Source organism: Prionailurus viverrinus, chromosome B1 (assembly GCF_022837055.1).
Source record: "Prionailurus viverrinus isolate Anna chromosome B1, UM_Priviv_1.0, whole genome shotgun sequence".
NCBI classification, from domain to species: Eukaryota; Metazoa; Chordata; class Mammalia; order Carnivora; family Felidae; genus Prionailurus; species Prionailurus viverrinus.
This window is the reverse complement of record NC_062564.1, coordinates 170,569,297-170,591,311: the sequence shown is the minus strand read 5'-3', so window position 1 is coordinate 170,591,311 and position 22,015 is coordinate 170,569,297. Positions and strand designations below refer to the sequence as shown.

The window sequence follows — 22,015 nt, the reverse complement described above, 5'->3', positions numbered from 1 at the left end:
AACCTTGAGGACAGGCTGATGAGATCTGCTGGGAGATGTTCCCCATTGGTCACTTTCACTATTTCCCCTACTGCCACCTACAGGTCCCAGTTTAAAATAATTGAAACGGAAAAAAAAAAAATGAAAAACAGAAAAAAGAAGAACCAAACAAATGGACAAAAGAGACAGAAAGTTTGAAATTATTATAGAAAATAATCCATGTTAATAAAAATGTCTAATGTCCATTTTTTCAAAATTTATTTTGATCAGGTCTAAAGGCACAAGAAAATGTGAAATATTAAAGGATTACTCAATTTGAAGCCCAATTTTCAATTTTTAATGTGGAAACTTTTGCTCCTTCTTTAAAGTTTATTCACAAGACTGTCTTCTCAAAAACAAAATTTTATACAGTTACTTTATCTTACAGATTTTCCTTTCTCCAATTCCTCACTCTCACGCCATCTAGTGTATGACCACTCCTACCCAAGAAGGAAAGAACTGTGGGAACAATTCTTTGAAAAACCAAGTATATTAGTCCTCTCCACCACCATCCCCAATACACTTAAAAAAAAATATTAGAAATTTTCTGATTCTGAAACATTTTGAAAGTTAACTGCATACATATCATTACCTTTAATGCAAAGCTGTAAAGACATGGGTTTTAGGAAGTTAGAAGGCATAACCGCAGCCTTTTGAGTTGTTCAATAATTCATTAAGTCTTGGTGATGCATTGTCTTAACAGGGTAATAAGCCTTTGAACCCAGGAGAAGTTTTTCAGAGAGGGTATGAAATAGACATGCCAGGAACCTGTGTGGACTTGAATGAACAGCTTGAGTTATTTTACTCTATATTTTACTTTCTAAACTTATACATGTATTTGTTATAAACTAAAACTTGTTTCTTCAAATGGAAGTGAAAAATCAATGAAACACAGTAACTTTCAACAATGTTCATGCTTTATTTTCAAACTACCTCAGAAAGGGTGCACTATTAGTAATTAATAATTGAAAATATTTGGAAATTAAAATGTTACAAACTGTTGTTTATGTTTATTGTTAAACAATGCTCATCTGTAGGTGAGAATCACCATGTCCTTATTCTGATAGTGGACAGTGTGGCATAATGAAGGGATCAGATTAATTAGGGATTAAATATTCCCACCTTGACTTAGTCGTTAGGTAAAGTTAAATGGCAAAAAATAAGACTTGAAGTCAAAGTTACGCTTCCTGTTAAATGAGGACACAAACTTCTACCTATTTGTTAAGGTTAATGTACATTCACAAGAGTAGTGCAAAACTTTTTGAGAAAAAACAACCCTGAAAGGTGGCACTTTGCCACTGGGATATAAATACTTAATGGAAGAAGCTTTATACTTTGAGTCCTACTGAATAACTAAATGCAATGAGTCACACAATCTTTTAAGAAGTAATAATCTTTGGAGGAAGTTAATCTCTGTGGCTGCTATAGTAAGATATAGAAACTATTGGGGCACCTGGCTGGCTTAGTTGGTGAAACATGAGACTTGATCTTGGGGTTGTGAGTTTGAGCCCTACGTTGGGTGTAGAGATTACTTAAAAATCTTTAAAAAAAAAAAAAGATAGAAACTATTTCCATCTACCATATCTATAGTTATACTACAGTATCTGTGAGACACCAGTGAGTGTTTTTAACGTTGAGGAAATAACTCCTGTAAAAATGCTCCAAACTTTAAAAAAAATATGAGCACAGAGCTTTCTGGGAGTTTCTGGGGGTGGATAGAGGCTGATGAAAAGTATTTTTTAAAACTTTCAATTCAAAATTATGTATAAAGTCAGGGCAATATAGTCAAGTATCTTCATGCTTTGGAGCATACGAAAAATAAAAAGTGTAATTAATGGTACACATACATGATATTCTCTATGGTAAATTATGTCTCTCTGATAGGCGTAATCAGGAAAACACGATTACTTTCTTAAATTGCTGGAATGCTGTATTATCACTCTGAACTTTGACCATTTAGATGGTCAGTCATCCACTACATTTATCAAACTTTTATTTAGTACCACCGAGTGCCCATTGTTCTGTTGGCTAGGCATTCTTACAACTTAAATAAATAAAAACTTACTGAATCTAAAGAAGAAGGAGAATCAGGGAATATCAGAGTTTCATCATCTACTCCCTCTTCCTCACTTTAAAAGATGTGAAATCAAGGCCTGGGAGATGAAGTCTTTTGTTCAAAATCACCAAGCCAGGGTAAGAATCCTGATTTCCTGTCTCCTAGGCAGAGTGTTCTCTAGTACCTGATGCCATCTGGTATGTTGAGGCAGTGACAGCAAGCTCAACCGTTAAACTCATTCTCACACAGCCACATGTGGACCAGTACCTCTACTTCAGTTTTAGAAACTGACCCTAATTAAAGCTATGAGCAAAGAAAATTAGTAACGAAAAGGCTGATTTAGAAACCCATTAATTTTAATTTTTCCAGAAATAAAATCTATAGGTGACACAAAAATCTCCCAGCTATAAAGTATGAAAGTACAACTACCTACAGTACTTCAACTACCCATAGACTTATTTCTATAAATATCTGGAGAACTTTTTGCTCGGTTAAGTGTCACTAACTTGTTATAAATCCAATCACTTTAAATAATGACCTGATTAAATAGATTTTGAAAAAAGGACACTGTCCATATTTATATGTGGATTTTACAAATAAAACTGTCCAAGGAAATGATGATAAACAACCTCTAAGATATTAAAAAACATTTTTCTTAATTTATATTAGGACCAGTTTTACAGTTTTTAAACCCCAAACCATTTGAAAACCACATTCTTTAAAAGGTAACGGTGCCATATGTTCTGAATACTAATTCATGACTGTCTTAAATACGAATAAAACAAAAATTATCTAAATTCAGTCATGGAAAGAATTTAAAAGAGCAAAATACTTCAATTTTTTTTGTTGTTGTTGTTGGAAGAGTATGGCGTTTCAAAAGGTATGACGACAAAAAAGAAATCATTCATCCATTTTCTTGCACTAATGTCCCATAAAGATCAAGAAAGTTTGGAGGGATATATTAATGCATCATAGAAGAATTTATCATGAACAAGGACTGCAAGATAAAAATCAATAGAACCCCATCCATGTATGATATAAAATAAACAACAGGAAATCTCATGAGTTAGTGGTCCACACACAAGGATCTGGATGTAGCCAGAGAGAGAGCAGACTTCTAATTGTAATGATAACTTTTGAATTACACAGGATAGTACCTATCACTTATTCTATATGGCAAATAAGAAAGAGTCCATTAAGTCCAATCAATTTTTTAATGTTTAATTCAAAATCATTAGAGAGGTTTGAAATTCTTCGTTTATTCCTTATTTCCTTGGAGAAATCACAAGGTCAATGCAGGGTAGAGAAACCATCCTCTACACTGTTTGAGCATCAGTAGGTAATCTCTACCTTGATGAGAGAAGTACAGTGTCAGCAGGTATATACTCTTTGCCTTTTATTATAACTATATCTCCAACATTTACCTGAAAGAAAACTGGGAATTGGTTAATTATCTGCATTGAAAGATAGTTACAAATATACAACCCACTGTATTTAAGCATAGAACACAGTAAAAAATGGTTACTGGCAAACAAGAACCACTTATCTTCACAAAACGGCATAAAATGATCTAGGAGTGAGGCCAAGGATGGGACAGTCCTTTAAAATATGAACACTGTATCTTTTTTTTCCAACTACAGGGCTTAGCTTAATAAATCCATCCATTTTATCCACTGACATCTCAACTTCTCACATTCTCTATGACATAAAAATAAAAAGGAGGAATTTACCAAAGGTGATCTTTACCCTGCTTAAGGAAATCTCAGTGCAACTGGAAAAGCTACCTACCATATGTATGATCATTATTCCTCATGATGGTCTTATAAAATAGGTTTTGATTATAATTTACAGTTTAGAGAGGGAAAAAAAGAGAGTCTTATTAGCTTCTAAGTTATTTCCCTAAGATCACAGTGAGAGGAAGAGGTTAGACTCAAACCCTTATCTGACTGGCTGCAAAGCTTGATTTTGCGTAAGTAAATATAGTAAATCTATGTTGTATTTTATTTTATTTACTTTTTTTTTTATTAAAAATTTTTTTTTAAACGTTTATTTATTTTTGAGACAGAGAGAGACAGAGCATGAACGGGGGAGGGGCAGAGAGAGAGGGAGACACAGAATCGGAAACAGGCTCCAGGCTCTGAGCCATCAGCCCAGAGCCCGACGCGGGGCTCGAACTCCCGGACCGCGAGATCGTGACCTGGCTGAAGTCGGACGCTCAACCGACTGCGCCACCTAGGCGCCCCTATGTTGTATTTTAAATTAAAAAAAAAAAAAACAGCTTAATATCTTCCTGGCTTTTCTACCCAGTAGCATTTTTGTGAACATGTCCTAAAGACACATTAAAGATATAATAAGCCCAGAAACTTTCTAGAGGTGATTTAAGTGATATAGTGTCATAGAGTTTTGAGCAAACATTAGGACTCCAACTAAGTCACAACTGGACCAAGTTACACTGATAACCACTCTCATTAGATCACGAAAGTGCCATGTTAGCAGCCAAATAAACCTCCAAATAAGCTTCAATACTTAATCAAGAGAAGAAAAGTCTTTTTTTGTTATTGTTAAAGCCTTTTTGTTCTTTCCTCTCTCAACTTTTTCTTGAACCCTAAAATAACACTTTATTGGATGGGGGGAGGAGAGAATTGTGTCCTCAGTAGGAATCACAATAAGAAATTATTGCAGAGTCAGACCACTGTGGTTACTTTATATGCCGGGGGAGGAAGTTAGGCAAGGTTGGAGGGGGTCTTCTCGTGTATGGTAGGTATGTTGGCTATCCAAGTAGGGAAGCTCCGATTCAAGGGAGATTTTAGCTGAAATCTGAATGATTGGAAACGGACAAATTTCCAGGGACGTTGGAATCAAACACACCAACCCCCAAAAAAGGGGAAGTAACAAAACCCCAGCAAGTATAGGTGTAAACAGGCCCGTTATGTGTTGTGATCGTACTCTGATAGCACCCAAGATCAAGAAGTATAAGGTCAATGGAGCTACAGCATTTGGAGAGAATGTTACCCAGGCTACCATTTAAATGTTCTTTAATCTCCTATTGCATGTTAATGTTTGCTACCCAATCAGACTATATGCTTCATAAAATCGAATAGTTGTCCACATTATAGTGTAAGAGTTTAACAGTCAGACTTACAAAAATCCCTTACTGATCCCACTGCTTTCCCACATCTTTATTCATTGTTAAGACAAAAGCAAGGCTTGTGGTCATTCAACTGAGGACTGAAAGAAACTATTAGCACCTTACACGGTATGAAGTAGTTACTCAGGGGCCTGTGAAAACCAAAGGCTTACCACCGAGAGCTAAAGCAGTTCTTGCAGTACTATGAGGACAGCAGGGAACTTACCTGCCCCCTCGTTATGATGCCTGTTTTAGGTCGCTTCTCAAACACGACCAAGCACCTCTCTTTCTTTTTTTGGTTTTGCATTCCTAATGTGGCATTCCCCCTTTCCAGCCTAGTGTGTGCATAAGATTAATGGACAGAAGAGAAAGTCAAGTTGGTACAAATTCCTTGACCACATGTTCTCAGTGGAGGAACATCATGACAGAGCACTTAGTTCCCCAAATGCTGATGTTAAGGAAATATTCAGGGCTTTAGACCATCACCTTGAGCCTTCTCAAGTCACTGACATTCATACCTACAACTGAGGATTATGTAAAAGAGTAAGTTTATCAAACTGTAATGGACTGATTTAGAATCTTTGTCCAATTACAGACCCCAGCATATTAATATTTTTACTAAGGAATTTTTGGAGACATAAATTCTAAATCCAAACAAAAGCATTTCATGCTGGAAACTTCATGTCTTAAAGCAGCTTTAGGGAGTGACCTGTACACCTGCAAAAAGCCCACCACTCCATACTTCTCTACAAAGCCAGGAGAATGTGCTGAGTGTAAGATCCCTCCTAAATTCTCCACCTGGAACTATCTCCAAAACCTGTGAACAATTTCAGCTGCATCTCAATTTGAAGAACTAGACTTTGCGGTCAGGGCCATGGAAGGCAGTAGCTTACACGTCAAGAGTGGAGATGCAGTACCTTGTATAGGGCTTTGTCACTGCAATACTTGCTTTGGAAGTCAGACAGTTTAACATTGTGCAACAGAGAAAAGTCTTCTATTAATGTCTGAGAGCTGAAGTGTGCCCATCTGTGAATGACTGGACGTATGCTGTGCAAAACTGTAGGTCCTCTGAGGACAATTAAAAGGTAGCCGCAGTAGCCACACATTTAGAAAAACAAAGAAATCAAGTCCTGAAAGAAAGCCCCATTAGCGCCGCTAAGGGTAATATGCTTATTGTATTACCCTGGCATGAGGATCAGACTCTTGGTTTCAGTTTATTGATTTTATTTTTAATTGCACAAAATGTGACATAAGCTAAAGAGAAGACTTGTCCCACAACCTGGCTAACCCAACAAGCAAGGCTGCTTGCCTGTCTACTCAGTGTTCAATAAACCATTTTTACATAGTTGACATCTTAGCGTAAATGCCTCTGTTCTTCTCACCTATGATTATATTTCACGACACAGGGACCCTCATATGTCTTGCTTGCTGTTCACTGCTTGGCACATACACTCAATAAATATTTGCTGAATGAATGGTATAAAATCTTTCTATGATGCCACAGTATTTGAAATTACAGCTTTTACTTATCACAAAATATGCCAGAGTGTAGAATGTTGTAATTTAAAAAACATTTTCCCAGGGCACCTGGGTGGCTCAGTCAGTTGGGTGTCTGACTTTGGCTCAGGTCATGATCTCACAGTTCGTGGGTTTGAGCCCCATGTCGGGCTCTGCGCTGACAGATCAGAGCCTGGATCCTGCTTCGGATTCTGTGTCTCCCTCTCTCTCTGCCCCTCCCCTGATCACTCTCTGTCTCTGTCTCTCTCAAAAATAAAGGTTAAAAAAAAAATTAAAAAACACTTTCCCTACTGGTGGATATCCACATTAGTCTACCTTTTCATTGTTATAAAAAATGTTACAATAAATATTTTTATGCATGTACAGGTTTTTTCCTCTACTTAATCATTATTTTCTCAGGTTAAATTCCCAGAATCCCCTTTTTATGATTCTCAATATGAAGACCTAAATTATTAATCCACAATAGTATGTGAATGAAATACTTCATAGAACAAAAAATCTTAAGTAACGTAGAAGTATAGCAAATGAGACACCAATATTGCTTAAATTTGCAACTTTCATAACTAGGTTGATATTACACTGAATCTGGTTGCTTATTACAGATCTTGCTTATTGCCAACTTTTATTTCCTATTTATATAACAATTTCAATCTTTTGTCCTATTTGGTGCAACTATTTTTCCCTATTGTGCCTAATTATTTGTAGTGGCTTTTGCTGTGCATTTTTAAAAAAATTTATAGGATCAAATTCCAGACAGCTTGAGATCTTGCTCTTCTCCAAATATTTCTTAAAGTCTTTATTCTCTTTGTATGTTTTTCAAGACCAACATTTTAACATTTAAGCCAGCTGGAATTTATTTTAGCATGGGATGTGACTTAGATATAAACTACATTATTTCTTGAAACTTGCAAGTTGGTGATTTCCAACATCATTTATTAAATAATTATTTTATCAATGATTCTTTGCCCTCTTTATTAAATATTAAATGGGCTTTATTTCAGGGCATCCTAGTCCCTTTTCTTCTAGTCTATTTTACTCTATTTATCAATGCCTATTTTGGCAACAGAACCATACTATCTTAATAACTTCTGCTCTCCATTTTACTCATCCTTGCACACAGCTCATTTTCCCAAAAGATTCTTCTATTTTCTTGACTGTTTCTTTTTGAAATTAAGATGAATAATTTAGTCAACTCTTTTTTAAAAAAAATTTTTTTTTTCAACGTTTATTTATTTTTGGGACAGAAAGAGACAGAGCATGAACGGGGGAGGGGCAGAGAGAGAGGGAGACACAGAATCAGAAACAGGCTCCAGGCTCTGAGCCATCAGCCCAGAGCCCGAGGCGGGGCTCGAACTCACGGACCGGGAGATCGTGACCTGGCTGAAGTCGGAAGCTTAACCGACTGCGCCACCCAGGCGCCCCTCTAACGTTAATTTCTTATTGAGAGACAGAGAGAAACAGAGTGTGAGCAGGGGAGGGGGCAGAGAGAGAGGGGGAGACACAGAATCCGAAGCAGGCTCCAGGCTCCGAGCCATCAGCCCAGAGCCTGACGCGGGGCTCGAACTCACGGACCGCGAGATCGTGACCTGGCTGAAGTTGGACGCTCAACCGACTGCGCCACCCAGGCGCCCCAATTTAGTCAACTCTTGAGGAAAAAGTAATAATTTCCCTGGGATTATATTGCACCAATACTTTGGAACAACTGGTACTTTTGGTTTTGCTAGCAATTTGACATAATTGCCCATTTATGTCAATCCTTAACACCTAAAAAGCTTTGATGTTGTCTTTACAAAGGTCATATACATATCTTAAATTTATTTGTAAGCATCTCACATGCCACTGGGAATGAGATCTTTCATTGTATTTTTCTAATTTGATATCTCCAACAAAAGAAATGCTGTTAATTTTTGAGTATTTATCTTGAATTCATCATTGAACCAACTTTTAAAAATTCTAGTTAATTAAGTATCTAATACAAATTATTAAGTAACATCAGTTCATGCTGGCTGGGTAACTTTTGGCAACACTTTAAATTTTATTCCTCTGCTTCTCTAAGTGGGATGCGCAGGGAGGGTGTGGCACTGATCTCCAAGACAACAAAGAATGCTAACATTATGGGTAATCATGGGCTGCTGATTTCTTGTCTGTGAAAAACTGAGTTACAGTAATTCATTCAATCTTGAAATAATGGAAAAAAAAAGACATCAGTAAAATAAGACATTGTAATAGGCTAATTTTAGAGGAAAGTCATACATGCTTATCTCCTGACTTTATGACTGCTTACTTTGGATTAGATGGTAAGAAACTGATATATCAATTTATTAAGAAACGTGTCTAAGCTAATTACTATGACAAACCTAGTAAATGATACACATTTATAATACAATTCAATTCGTCATACTTGATTACATCCTACCAATCTTCTAAAATGTTTAAATCCACAAGTGCCAAAGAAGAGCAAAAGGAAACTTCTTTTGAAGCAATTTTTTGAGCTTTTTCATTTTTTTATTGTGCTTCTCTGAGCGGTGACTATGACAGGACTAAGGAAAGCACAGTCAAGGTATTTTCCTCTTTGTTACTTTTATGTCAAAGACCAGAGAGAGTAGTGAGTTTTTAAACACGCAGGAAGGGAGATGTCAGTCTTTATTTTGGCCACTGATTTAAAATGAGAAAAATGCAGTCAACTGAGAGGGAATTTGTTTCCTGCAGAGACACAAGGTGACTATGAACATCACAGGGCAGGATTAAGGGAATGGCCTTTAAGCTGCTGGGAAATACTGGAAGGCAAGTAACCAGCTGAGTGGGACACCTAAGCTGTTCCTAGCAATCTCAGAGAACAAAATCCCCCAGGTAGAGTGGCTTTGCCTCCAAAAGTCTTTCACCAAGTTATAAAGGTTCTTCGCTTGCGAATAGAGTTAGACTCTAGTTAGACTAGAGTTAATGGTCTTCCAGGACTAAGGGAGAACTAGTAACAATTGCTTACCTTTTGAAACTGAGGTCTTAAAAGCACTTAGATAACACATGTTAAATGATGACTCAACTCACTAACTGCCATGTTACATGTCCTGTGAGCCTGTTAACCTCTCGAGACTATGGAATTGATTTCCAGTTCATTAGAAAATGATGTTTAGGTTAGTAAGTTTTTTTTTTTTTTTTTTTTTAAGGAACTCTAATTCTTAGTTTTGCTTGGACAGTAGATGATTAAAGCAAAAAGTTTCAACACAAAACAGTTCATGGTTAAATGAAATCTATGAAAAACAGTACTCAAAATATACTATGAAAAACAAAGAATTCCAAATATTACTTTTCAAGTCTTTCTAGCATATTTCAGAATTAAATGAGAGTGACTAAAGACTCCATGTATGTTTACAACATTAATTACTAAACAGCTTTCGTATCAGAATTCATGACATTTGTTTACATCACACACAAAAATTGTATCTATTAGAGTACACATCGATGCACTTCTTCTGGAACAAAATAAAAATCAATGCATACCTTTTCCCAGTGCACAATTTCCCAAGCACCATTTCTCAAAACTGGAAAAAGAAAAGGTGACATTTTTAGAAACATTTTTACTACTTATTAAAAGCCTGCTTCTGAGGCAATGATCATTTTAAATGGACAGCTTCAAAAAATGAACCAGCAGCAATTTTTATAGATTTAAAAATTAATTATAACAGCAAAGATGGTATAAAATTACACAAAGAATTAAAAAAACAACCCATGCACATTTTAGATCCCACAATAAAACATTACTAGCAGAGGGTAATCTCACTGGTGCTCAAGGGCTTTCTTGAGCACAAAGAAGAATTACAGGTCACGGCTGGAGGAGAAAGCCACACAAATGATGTGAAAAGGGAGTGACAAGCTAAAAGAGCATTTCAGAAGCCATACAGTAGCAATGTTTAAAAAAAAAAAAGAAAGGGTTTACAGGCACAGAAGAAACAGATTTCACATTGGTTAGTAAAAATTTAACACATAAACAGATAAAGAATTTGCGCCTTTAGTTTTCTAATAGTGCAAAATTGCGTAAGTTTCCATATTTGGTTTACTGAGAAGAAATGGAAGAAGAGGCTACTATTAAATTATGATAGAGGGATACTTTATTACTGTCTTATTACTGCTTCACAGCAGTAACATTGCTCAGTACATCTTTTTTCATCCCCAGTATGTGTCTGTGGCATAGTATTGAATATACCAATAGACACTAAAAGATAAAATAAAAACAGTAAAGATAATAATGCAAGGTAGAAAGTACAGCACTTAGTACTTAAGGAATAGGTCAAGGTCAGTCAACAAATTATCCCCACAGTAAACTGCATGAGGGCAAAGCCAGTATTTGCACCATTTAATAATATTCCCTGGAAACAGCACAGTCCCTGGTGCAAAGGAGCTACTCAGTAAATATATGCAGGAGAAATAATTGATCGCTACAAAACTTTAGATTCAGATTCTTTTGATGTTAGAAAAGTTGAAACCTGAGCCCTCTGAGGTAAATCACAATGATAATAACCTCCAAAACGTTAAACAGCAAAAACAGCATTAGTCACATACCAACAGGTCTTGCAGTTAGTATTACGATATAAATTAGTTTAATGTAAATACAATCTTTTTTGCTTTTCAAAATTCCCTGAACACAAGGCTGTGTCTTATTCATTTTCTCATGGTACCTCACAGCACTCCTAGTAAGACACTCAAATGTTTGTTAAAGAAATGAATAAGTCCAACAATGAATATCCTACAGTGCATTTTGGTGAATCCATTTCATTAAATTAAAACAATAATAATTCCACGTTGAAGAGCTAACACTAAAATATTTCCAGTACAATTTCTATAACTATATGACCAAGTTAAAGTTCCAATTTTTACAATATCGTACAGTTATGGGTCAAGGATCTGAACTGCAGGCATCCAAAAGTGATCACTACATTCTAATACAAAACTCTAATGCCCGCAGAGTTTATCAAACTGATCCCAGGACTACACCTGCTCCTTAATGCTGTTCCCTGAGTACAAGAGGGTCAGGGCATGAGACAGAGTAAAAGGCCATGGGTACAGATGTCGTCTGTCACTGCTTAGCAGTGTCTTTCTCACAATTAGTTGTTACAAAGAATAAAGAATAAATGAGAGGGCTCTGCCTTTTAATGGCTTAATCCAGTAGCTGCAATGTAGTAAGTACACTTCTCAACAAAGACAGCTAGCCAAGTGCTGCTCAAATCAACTACAACTAAGATTAACTGACACTGCATAATGGGGTCAAATTTACAGTATTTTAAATTAGAAAAATATTATTCAACAGCAGCCAGAGTCCTTTACTGCCATTTAGTTTCTTCTGATCTATCTCATATATTCCCCCAATTGCAGTACTTGGGTTTTTAAAAAAAATCAGTGCCCAATATTTCTAGGATTGAAATTTGGCATGAAAATGAAGACTTCAGCTTATCTGGAAAGCTCAGAAGGTCACTCAATTCCCGCCTGAGCCTCGAACAGAGCAGTGGCCACCTTTCTCCATGGGGCTCACCACATTCATGGTTTCCTGTGTTCTCATACCCAGCCTGCTTCCCTTATTTAGGGCAACTGCCTGGCTCATGCCTACGAGGTTTTCTTTTATTAACTGAGGTATAACAAAATGTACAGATCTTAAGTGTTCAATGAGTTTTGAAAACTGTAAACACCTGTGAATCTATTACTCATCACAACATATAAAACTTCAGAAAGATCCCTCATGCTCTTTTACAATCCATCCCTCCATCTCTAGAGGCAAATATAAATTAGTCACCATAGATTAGTCTTACATTTCGTATACATGGACTCATACAGTATGTGTGTATCTGAGATTCTATCTGTAAGTGACGAATCATTAAATTCTACACCTGAAACTAATATTATACTGTATGTTAACTAACTGCAATTTAAATAAAAATCTGGAGAAAAAAAAATATTTCTCCTTAAAGTGAAAATTGAAAAAAAAAAGATTTTACATTTTCCTAATTAAAGTAACATGGTGCGGTACTAGATAGATTTCTAGACTCTGTATTTATTTTACTGATCAATTTGCATATCTTCACAATACATGGCATCTTGATTATTGTAACTTTATGGCAAGTTTTGACATTAAGTAAATCTTCTATTTTGTTCTTTTTTTATATAGTTTTGGCTATTCTACGTCCTTTGCATTTCCACATAAATTTTAGAATCAAATCATTAATTCTTAAAACAATACCTCCTGAGATTTCTGATGTGGGGCTTGAGTCTTTCAATCCCTGGACAACCTCTATCTCTGTATTTATTTACATCTTCATTAATTTTTCTCAGATTTGTTTTTGTAGGTTACCGTATAGGAGTCTTTCATTAGATTTATCTATTGATATTTGATAAATTTTTCTTATATTGTAAATGGTATATTTACTTCATTTCCCACTGGTCACTGGTAGTCTATAGAAATGAATTAAAGTTTCATATAATGACCTTGCTATCTGGTAATTTTGTTAAATTCACTTATTAATTTAGATAAGGTTTTCTCACTGTTTTGGTAGCAATACTTTTAAGAAACTTAAATTCTTCTGATTAGTGATGCTATATTGTTGTTTGAGGTGGTTTTATTGTTCTCATATGCCTCACTGTTCATCTCTTTATTTTTAAAATCTCTTCTGCTCTTATGTAAAAAAAAAATCACTGAAAATTAGGAAGACGTTTTACTACTAAAAGTTTCCTGTTGATTCTATGTCTTGAGCATCTCCAATTCTGCATCTCCTCCACCATCACCAACACCAGCACCCCTACTTGAAGCAACCATCATGTGCCCCCAGCTAGAGGTCTGCATTAGCCTCACCATTAGTTTCCCACATTCACTCTTGATCTCTTTCAAATTTAGTGTCTATAGCATAGCTATAATAACTATATATAATGATTATCTATATTTGTACAACTATGGATTATTATGTATCAGTCCACATATCCTTACATACACACAAATATATATATATTTATATATATAAGCGATATATATTTGTACATATTTTATGTATTATGTTATTTATATATTATATACTTTATATATTTATATATATTATATATTTATATATTTTATATATTTATATACACATATATTTATATATTTATACATATTATATATATTTACATATATTTAATATACATATAAATATATATGTAATATACATATACAATATACATATAAACGATTAGGTCACCCCTTGCTCAAAACTCTTCAACTGGCTCCCCTTGGTTCATAAAACAAGTCCAAACATCTAGAAGGCCTTTGATTAACAGCTCCTGTCTAGTCAACCACCACCTCCCGTAGCTCCCTCTGCCCCTCCTCATACCCTGTGGTGAAAGCAACATGCTGTTTCCTGCCTCAAATCCTTTGCACATTTCCGTGACTGGAACCTTCCTTCCCTCCATCCTCACCTAGGTAACACCTACATAAGTTCCAGATCTCAGCTTTAACACAACTTTTCAAGGGACATTTCATGACACCCACTCCTTTACCACTCCCCTCAAGTCCAAATAAGCTTCCTGCACTTTTCCTTCAGAGTATTAAGGCAGTTTTACTATGTATTTAGTTGAGAGACAATTTATGTAAGGGCCATCTCCTGCCCAAGGCTGTAAGAGCTGTGACAATGGGAACATTTTCTATTCTGTTCACTGCTGAATACCCCGTGTTACAAAAGAGTGATACAAAGGCACTCAGTGAATACTTGCTGGATGGAAAGCTGGATTCACTAATGTGTTTGGGACCATATGAAGCCTCAGTAATAGTTACATAGATTTACTAAAGATACAACCCTGCCTCCCCAGTAAATCCCATGTTAAAAACAACATATACACAATGTTTACAAAAGAGCTATATGACAAAACACGTTGGTAATTCCTCAGAAAGTTAAGCACATAGCTACCATATGACTCAGAAATTCCACACCTAAGTATGTATCTAAGAGAACTGAAAACATATGTTCACATAAAAGCTTGTACACAAATGTTTATTGTAACATTATTCATTCATAATACCCAAAAAGTAGAAACAACCCAAATGCCCATAAATTAATGAGTGGTTGAATGAAATGGGGCACATCCACATGATGGAATATTATTGAGCCATAAAAAGGAACGAAATGCTGATACATGCTACAGCAAAATGAATCCTGAAGTATGCTTAATGGAAGCCAGACATAAAAGGCCACATATTGTGTGATCTGATTTGTATAAAATGTCAAGAATAGATAAATCCATAGATACAGAATGTAGATTAGTGGATGTTGGAGGCTTGTGGAAGAGAGGAGTGGGGATTTAATGCCTATATGTATGGAGTTTCTTTTTGGGGTGATGAGAATATTGTGGAATCAGTGGTGATGGTGTATAACTATAAATACATGAAAAAAACAATGTATACTTGGAAATAATAAATTTATGCTATGTGAATTATAACTCAATAAAAAACAGTTACATTAAACGATGCCAATGAACTCTTTAAACACTTGCTTAAAATAGACTTCTCAGTTTTATAAGTTCCTAAAATGATTCCAGTGTATGGACTATATATATATAGCCAGTGTGAGCAGTTGGAAATGTTTATGTAACCATCGGATGCACTAACATGAGTGTCCTCTGATGTCAGCTCCAGGCCACCCCTTCCAGATCTGTAATCTAAACGAGCCCTCCTTGAAATGCTGCCACTTCGCAGATGTTTGTTCGTTCACATCTAAAAATAGCCCTGAACCACTCTACTGGGTCCCACTGAACAGGATGGAAGTGTCATGACAGGCTTCCCAAACTCAGCAGACCAGCCAGGGAGTCTTTGCTCCACTAATGAGGGTGGAAACGTGTAGTACTTTCGCAGAACCATGGAAAACAATCCTCCAAACCTGCTTCATGTCCCCCTTTTCCCTCTGCTCCTTCCCCGCATCCTTGCTCCCAAGGCTTCTTTCTGCACAACTGAATTGATCTACCTCCTTCCCTTAACCGACCTTTCTGCACTTCCTTCACTCTCAATCCACCTGTCCTCCTACTACCTCCTAGGGGCTCTCTGCCTCCACCCAAACGTTCCCTCGAAATTCATCGTTGAAGAGATACACTGGAAGATGTGGCTGGCTGCAAAAACGTGCACGTCTAAGAAACTTTTGAATACATATTCAGTGGACGATGTTTTCTATCAATTATAAAATCAATGCATGTTTGTAACAAGCTAGATAGAGCTGTATAACAGGTGAGCTGACATTCTCTCATCACATGCCACTTTCTTCAGCTGAGGAATACTAATTGATGCATCATCACATACCTTTCTCTAGACAAACATGAATATATGGGGGTGCCTGGGTGGCTCAGTCAGTTAAGTGTCCCACTCCTGAATTCGGCTCAGATTGCAATCTCATGGTTCATGAGCTCAAGCCCCATGTTGAGCTCTGCACTGATAGTATGGAGCCTGCTTGGGATTCTCTCTCTTTACCTTTCTCTCTGCCTCTCCCCTGCTCACTTGCTCTCTCTCAAAATAAATAAATGAACTTTAAAAAAAGAACATGAACATATGGACTTTTGTTTTCTTTTCTCTAAAAATTTACTTCTCTGCAGCTTGGTTTTCCACTTAACATGCCACAGATGCTTTCAGAACAAAGCACAGAGATGAGCCAGTTTTGAAAAACAAGCCACTACATGGATACATCCATTACAATGGGTCAGCTAACTGAACAGTCTTGTAAGACTCTGTAGAACATATCCACAAAAAGCTTTATCAAGGTAGAGGATATGGTGTAGCAGAAACATGAAAGGACAGGGAAGCATCAGGAGTCTGAGAAACTTCCAGGCACAGTTCTCCAGGATCTCTTCACACTCATCTAGGACACAGATTTTGAACCTCCATTAAATGTACAATAAATCTTAATTTTAAGGAAGCCTGGAGAAAAGTTTCCAAGAGGTCTTTTATAGCCCCTAGTCAATTAGCCAAAGCAGACTGTATAACAGGATAAAGCAAGTAAGCCATCAATCTATACACATCCTTAAACTAAGTAGAGAAGCTGGTCTTGGGTGCCTGTAGGGGAGTTTCAAACCCTAGACAGCACTTTATAAATCACCAGCTAGTGCATCTTGTTCTGCTCATGGCCAGGTGTCCCAGAGATAAGCATTGGGTATTTCAGTCCAGCTGTGAAACAACTCTGGTTTACACAACAGCTACACACTAATGTATTTAACTATCTTTCTTTTTTTAATTTTTATTAAAAAAATTTTTTTTATGTTTATTTTTGAGAAAGAGAGACAGTACGAGCAGGAGAGGGACAGAGAGAGAGAGAGACACAGAATCTGAAGCAGGCTCCAGGCTCTGTGCTGACAGCTTAGAGCCCGACACAGGGCTCGAGCTCACAAACCGTGAGATCATGACCTGAGCCAAAGTCAGATGCTTAAACGACTGAGCCACCCAGGCGTCCCTCAACTATCTTCCTCTTGATGGAAATTCTGATTTCTTTTTTTTCCCCTACCACCTCAAACAACACCGAAATATATTTATATGACTGTATTCTATTGGACAGGATCCTAAGAGGAAGATTGCTGGCTCTGGGCATTTGTGTTTGTACTTTTATCAGACATCAGATATAAACCACATTACCGGCCCAAGAATCCTGTGCAATCTATACTCTCACATGCAACATATGAAGTTCACTGACTAAACCTAGACAAGCGCAAATTGTTATCAATCATTTGGTTTTTGGCAATCTAAATGGGTATTTGTTATTTATTCTGAAGGCTATAGTGGCCTGGATTAGTCAAAGTGTAAATTACCTTTATGTCTCTACACTGAGTTAGAATTCTAACCCAGTGCGGTAACATTGCTTTGAATGTACTACAGACCCTCGCTGCTCAACCGGTGGTCCAGGGACCTACAGCATCATCATCATTTGGAGGCTTGTGAGAACTGAGAATACATTTCTACCTTCTCCTTTTCCCTTTCTTTTGTTCTTGAACTATAAAACTAGAACCAGAAATAAAGACCGGAAGTGCATAGCTTTCTTCAAACTTGAGGCTAGACCCATCTTAGGATACAGAATTCTGGGGAAATTGAAAATCAGCTCATGACATATAAAATGTTTCTGTACAAATGAAGGCTTGAATACTGGCTAAAGATAAAAGTCAATCATATAATTCACTTTGTCTCTACTTCAGAACTGGTTCCTAAACACCCAACCATAGAACAATTAAAATAAGCAATATCACGTGTATTATGCTGGTGACTGAAATAACAACGCAGCTATTTTTAATCACTGACCTCCTCTGACCCAGCTGCAACCACGTTTAGAGGAAGTGAGAAATTACGCTGGGTGCTTTTCTGAGCTTTTAGCTTTTCCGGGACCCAAAGTACTTACCCCATACCTCTAGAATATCAGAACTTACCCCATACCTCTAGAATATCACCTTTAAGTAGGTGAGCTGTGGGGATGATTAGTGATGCCTAGTGAAGGGGGCTGAAAGCAAGCCATGGCAGAATTGAGAATGGCCTGTCCTATGGTGCATTAATGGCTCATTCCTTTATTGTTTTTCATTTTTTAGTTTTTTTTTAATGTTTATTTATATTTGAGAGAGGGAGAGAGAGAGAGAGCGAGCGAGCATGAGTGGGGGAGGGGCAGCAAGAGGGGGTGTCAGAGGATCTGAAGCAGGCTCTGTGCCGACGCGGTGAGCTCGATGTGGGACTTGAACCCACAAACCATGAGATCATGACCTGAGCTGAAGTTGGACGCTCAACCAACCGAACCAGCCAGGCGCCCCTAGCTCATTCCTTTAAATGCAAAACTCCTCTCTCTGCAGTTCCAGCCAAACACACCTGCTACAGTTTTCATCCGGGCTAATTAGTCTGACAGCATGCAGAAGAGAGCTCAGACTTTCAACAAATACCTCAAACGTAACCTGTTTTTACTTAGCAGGATACTCCTTAACAGCTTTGTTGTAATGGATTTCTGTTTTGAAATGAAAACATTCTGTTAGAGTCCCTTGGGAGTTCCCTAATCAAAGGCCCTGGAGAAACTGGCAGGCTCTCAGGACCCAATCAAATGCTGCACAGGTACAGGTGCTCACTTAGAGTCTAACACTGGGCTTCTCAGAGAGAAGCTGTCACCACTGTAAATGAAAGAGTTCATCACTGGGGCTGTTACTGGAAGTCGCTGGGGTGCCATTCGTGGGCAATCATGCTACTTCTTTAAGTGGGTAACAAGAGGCGAGTTATCCGAAAGGATGATGGGCACCAGCGAGGACACAGAGGATGGAGAAACCACAGAAAACGTGGTACACTCTGGTTTCTACTTGGTTGTAAGCATTAGAGAGGAGTTTCAGTGCCTTGAGGAGGACAGGGCAGTGCTGAGACTGTGCCTTTGAGCTTCGCAAAGAAAGAAAACCATCATACCCGTATTAAAGCATCAATTCAGTCACTCTGTAGACCCTTGCATTCCAAAGACAGTTTTAAGGCAGAAACCTCTCTGCGGCATAAGCTGACATTGCACAAAACTCTCCTGTGCGATATCTGCATGGTCAGTGAGGAGCCTGCTTGGGATTCTCTCTCTCTCCCTCCCCTGCATGTGCACCCGCTCTCTCTCAGAATAAATAACTTAAAAAAAAAAAAAAAGGCAAGGCAAGCAACAATCTGCTTGGAGTCCGCCAACACAAAAGACAAAGGGAACTTTCTGAATTCTGCTCTTATCCCTCTTCTACATATGGCTTTTCCATCCGTGATACTACTTCTATTACCCACTTACAAAACTTGTAACAATGGGCCTCACTGGCAGCATCAGTGTCCCTGAGACCTTCTTTTTTTTTTTTTTAATTTTTTTTCAACGTTTTTTATTTATTTTTGGGACAGAGAGAGACAGAGCATGAACGGGGAAGGGGCAGAGAGAGAGGGAGACAAGAATCGGAAACAGGCTCCAGGCTCTGAGCCATCAGCCCAGAGCCCGACGCGGGGCTCGAACTCACGGACCGCGAGATCGTGACCTGGCTGAAGTCGGACGCTTAACCGACTGCGCCACCCAGGCGCCCCACTGAGACCTTCTTAAGAATGAAATCCTGGGGCCCCTGGGGAGGCCTACAGAAACTCTAGGGGCATCTCCCAGAAAGCTGTTTCTGGGAGACTTATAAAAACGAAAATATGGGTGAGATGATGTGATCAGAGAGCACGAGGATCAGCAATCCCCTTTTCTCAAAATGTTTCCCTTCAATCCTGCTCACGGAGTCATCTATCATTCGCTTTTTCCCTCACTGACTTGAACAATTCCTTGAAGGAAAGATCTCCCTCCACTGCCGCAGTAATCAATCCATCTCACCATTCTTGCAGCCAGGCTCTAGCTCTGCAGCTTAGAGCTGGGGCACCCGGGAAGACTCACGACTTCTTAAATGCTGGACGTAGTGGGTGTCACAGTCTAATTCGGTGGTATTTGCTGCTTGACGAGGTTCCTTCTCCTTTGCCGAGCCCAGGTGGATCTGTTCGCTGTGCATTTTCCTTTGCCTTCCCGGTCATCATTGCCCCACCCCTCTCCTTGATTCAGCAAGAGTCGATCTCTTGGGGCACCTGGGTGGCACAGCCGGTTAAGCATCTGACCCTTGATCTCAGCTCAGGTCATGATCTCATGGTTTGTGGGATTGAGCCCCATGTTGGGCTCTGTACCAACAGCATGGAACCTGCTTGAGATTCTCTCTCCCTCCCTCTCTCTCTCTCTCTACCCCTCCCCCACATGCTCGCCCGCACACTCTTTCTTTCTCTTTCAAAATAAATTAAACTTAAAAAATACAAGTTAACCTGTCTGCTCCCTGCACCACCCCAAATTCTTCTTTCAAAAGCACAACTGGGAACCTAGCCATGCTCTTCAGTATTTCTTTCCGACTTCTCCACGCTGGTTTTCAAAAGCCTCCAAAAAAGGACCCTAACTTGCCTTCCAATGCTTGCCTCCACTGCTCTGTGACAAGTATCTTATGCTCTAGCTGAAATAGACTATTTCCCAGAATACATCTCAGGCCTTCCCACCTCCTCCTGAATCACCCACTGCTACCATTCCAATAGCTCTGCTTACTGAAAGCCCACTCGTTCTTCACGAGCCTGGAAAATGACATTTTGGAATCCCCACTTCTCTCATTTGGTCCCTTCTAGTTTTTCGATCTTGTATCATAGTATTAGTGGGCATCTTATGTCTCTGCCAGAGACAGGAAATGTTCTACATTTCCTGTAGAACAAGAACACAGACTGGTTTCTTTCTGTGTTTTCTGCACTGGGTCTTATACAAGGTGGATGCGCGGTGAGGACTTTACTCAAGTGAAGTAACTAATGTTCGAACTTTGGATCACACCTGTTTTTCCTCTTTAACAATGGCCCTAAATTTCCTCAGTGGTTTTTTTGCTCCTCAGTGCACAACTTTTATTTATGGGACAAACGGAAGACAATCTGGGGTTGTATTCCCCTCATATAAATGCCTGGTCTCCATCCAGAGCTGTTGCTGAAAATACCTAACCAGTTCAATTTATACAACTCTAAGATCTTTGTGATAGTTTGAAAATATTAACAGTCTTACAAGTGTCTGAAAACATTATTTAGGCCATACATGTGCTCCATTTTTAAGCCTGATGTTTAAGATCCTGGAAGCACTAGTTTCTAGGAACTATTTATAGGTAAGACAATGCACATGTGGCAGAGTATATGTTCAGGCCTACTGCACAGACCAGATGTGGGGAGACCTCCAGGGAGACAAAAAGGCAGCACTCCGGCTTTTTCAACAAGCAGGACAGTGGTACTACCTTAAGTCCCTTAGCATGGGATGAACTTAACCAGATGGATTCAGCCTGATGGTAGGCCATTTCAGGGTTACATATTCCACCCAGGCCAACTCAACACCTTTTTCACAAAGGGCTTTAAAGGTGAAATGGTTTCCAGTGGGAGACAGGCAACTACGTGCCCTGCAGGGAAGAAGCCCCTTAGTGACTATCAGCCAGTACCAACTCAATTCCACTTCTGAAAAGGCTGATGTAGCTCCAGGGAAGGAAGATACAAGTAAAGCTGAGATCTATTTTTAGCTACATGCCTACTTGTTGTTGTCCTTTTCTACATTAAAACTGAAAAACAACTATTAAAAACCTACTCTAGGGGTGCCTGGGTGGCTCAGTCCCTTTTAAGCTTCCGACTCGACGTCAGCTCAGGTCATCTCACGGTTCATGGGTTCAAGCCCCATGCTGGGCTCTCTTCTGACAGCTCGGAGCCTGCTTGGGATTCTCTCTCTTCTTTTCTCTCTGCCTCTCCCCTGCTCACGCACTCTCTT

At 38.4% G+C, this 22,015-nt stretch overlaps 1 protein-coding gene across 5 annotated transcripts in view; it reads right to left on the bottom strand.

Moving 5' to 3' along the window:
- The window catches only part of ATP8A1 (ATPase phospholipid transporting 8A1), a 232,249-nt gene that overhangs the window by 160,654 nt on the left and 49,580 nt on the right, over positions 1-22,015 (bottom strand). For 2 of the 5 annotated variants that reach the window (XM_047855524.1, XM_047855526.1), the window contains exons 6-7: positions 10,218-10,258; positions 3,425-3,498 (exon numbers count right to left, since the gene is read on the bottom strand). In XM_047855524.1, coding sequence (XP_047711480.1) covers positions 3,425-3,498; positions 10,218-10,258 — 115 coding nt within the window. Of the gene's footprint in view, positions 1-3; positions 78-610; positions 715-3,424; positions 3,499-10,217; positions 10,259-22,015 lie in introns of those variants that run through there. The other 3 variants (XM_047855525.1, XM_047855527.1, XM_047855529.1) reach the window with 3 other exon arrangements.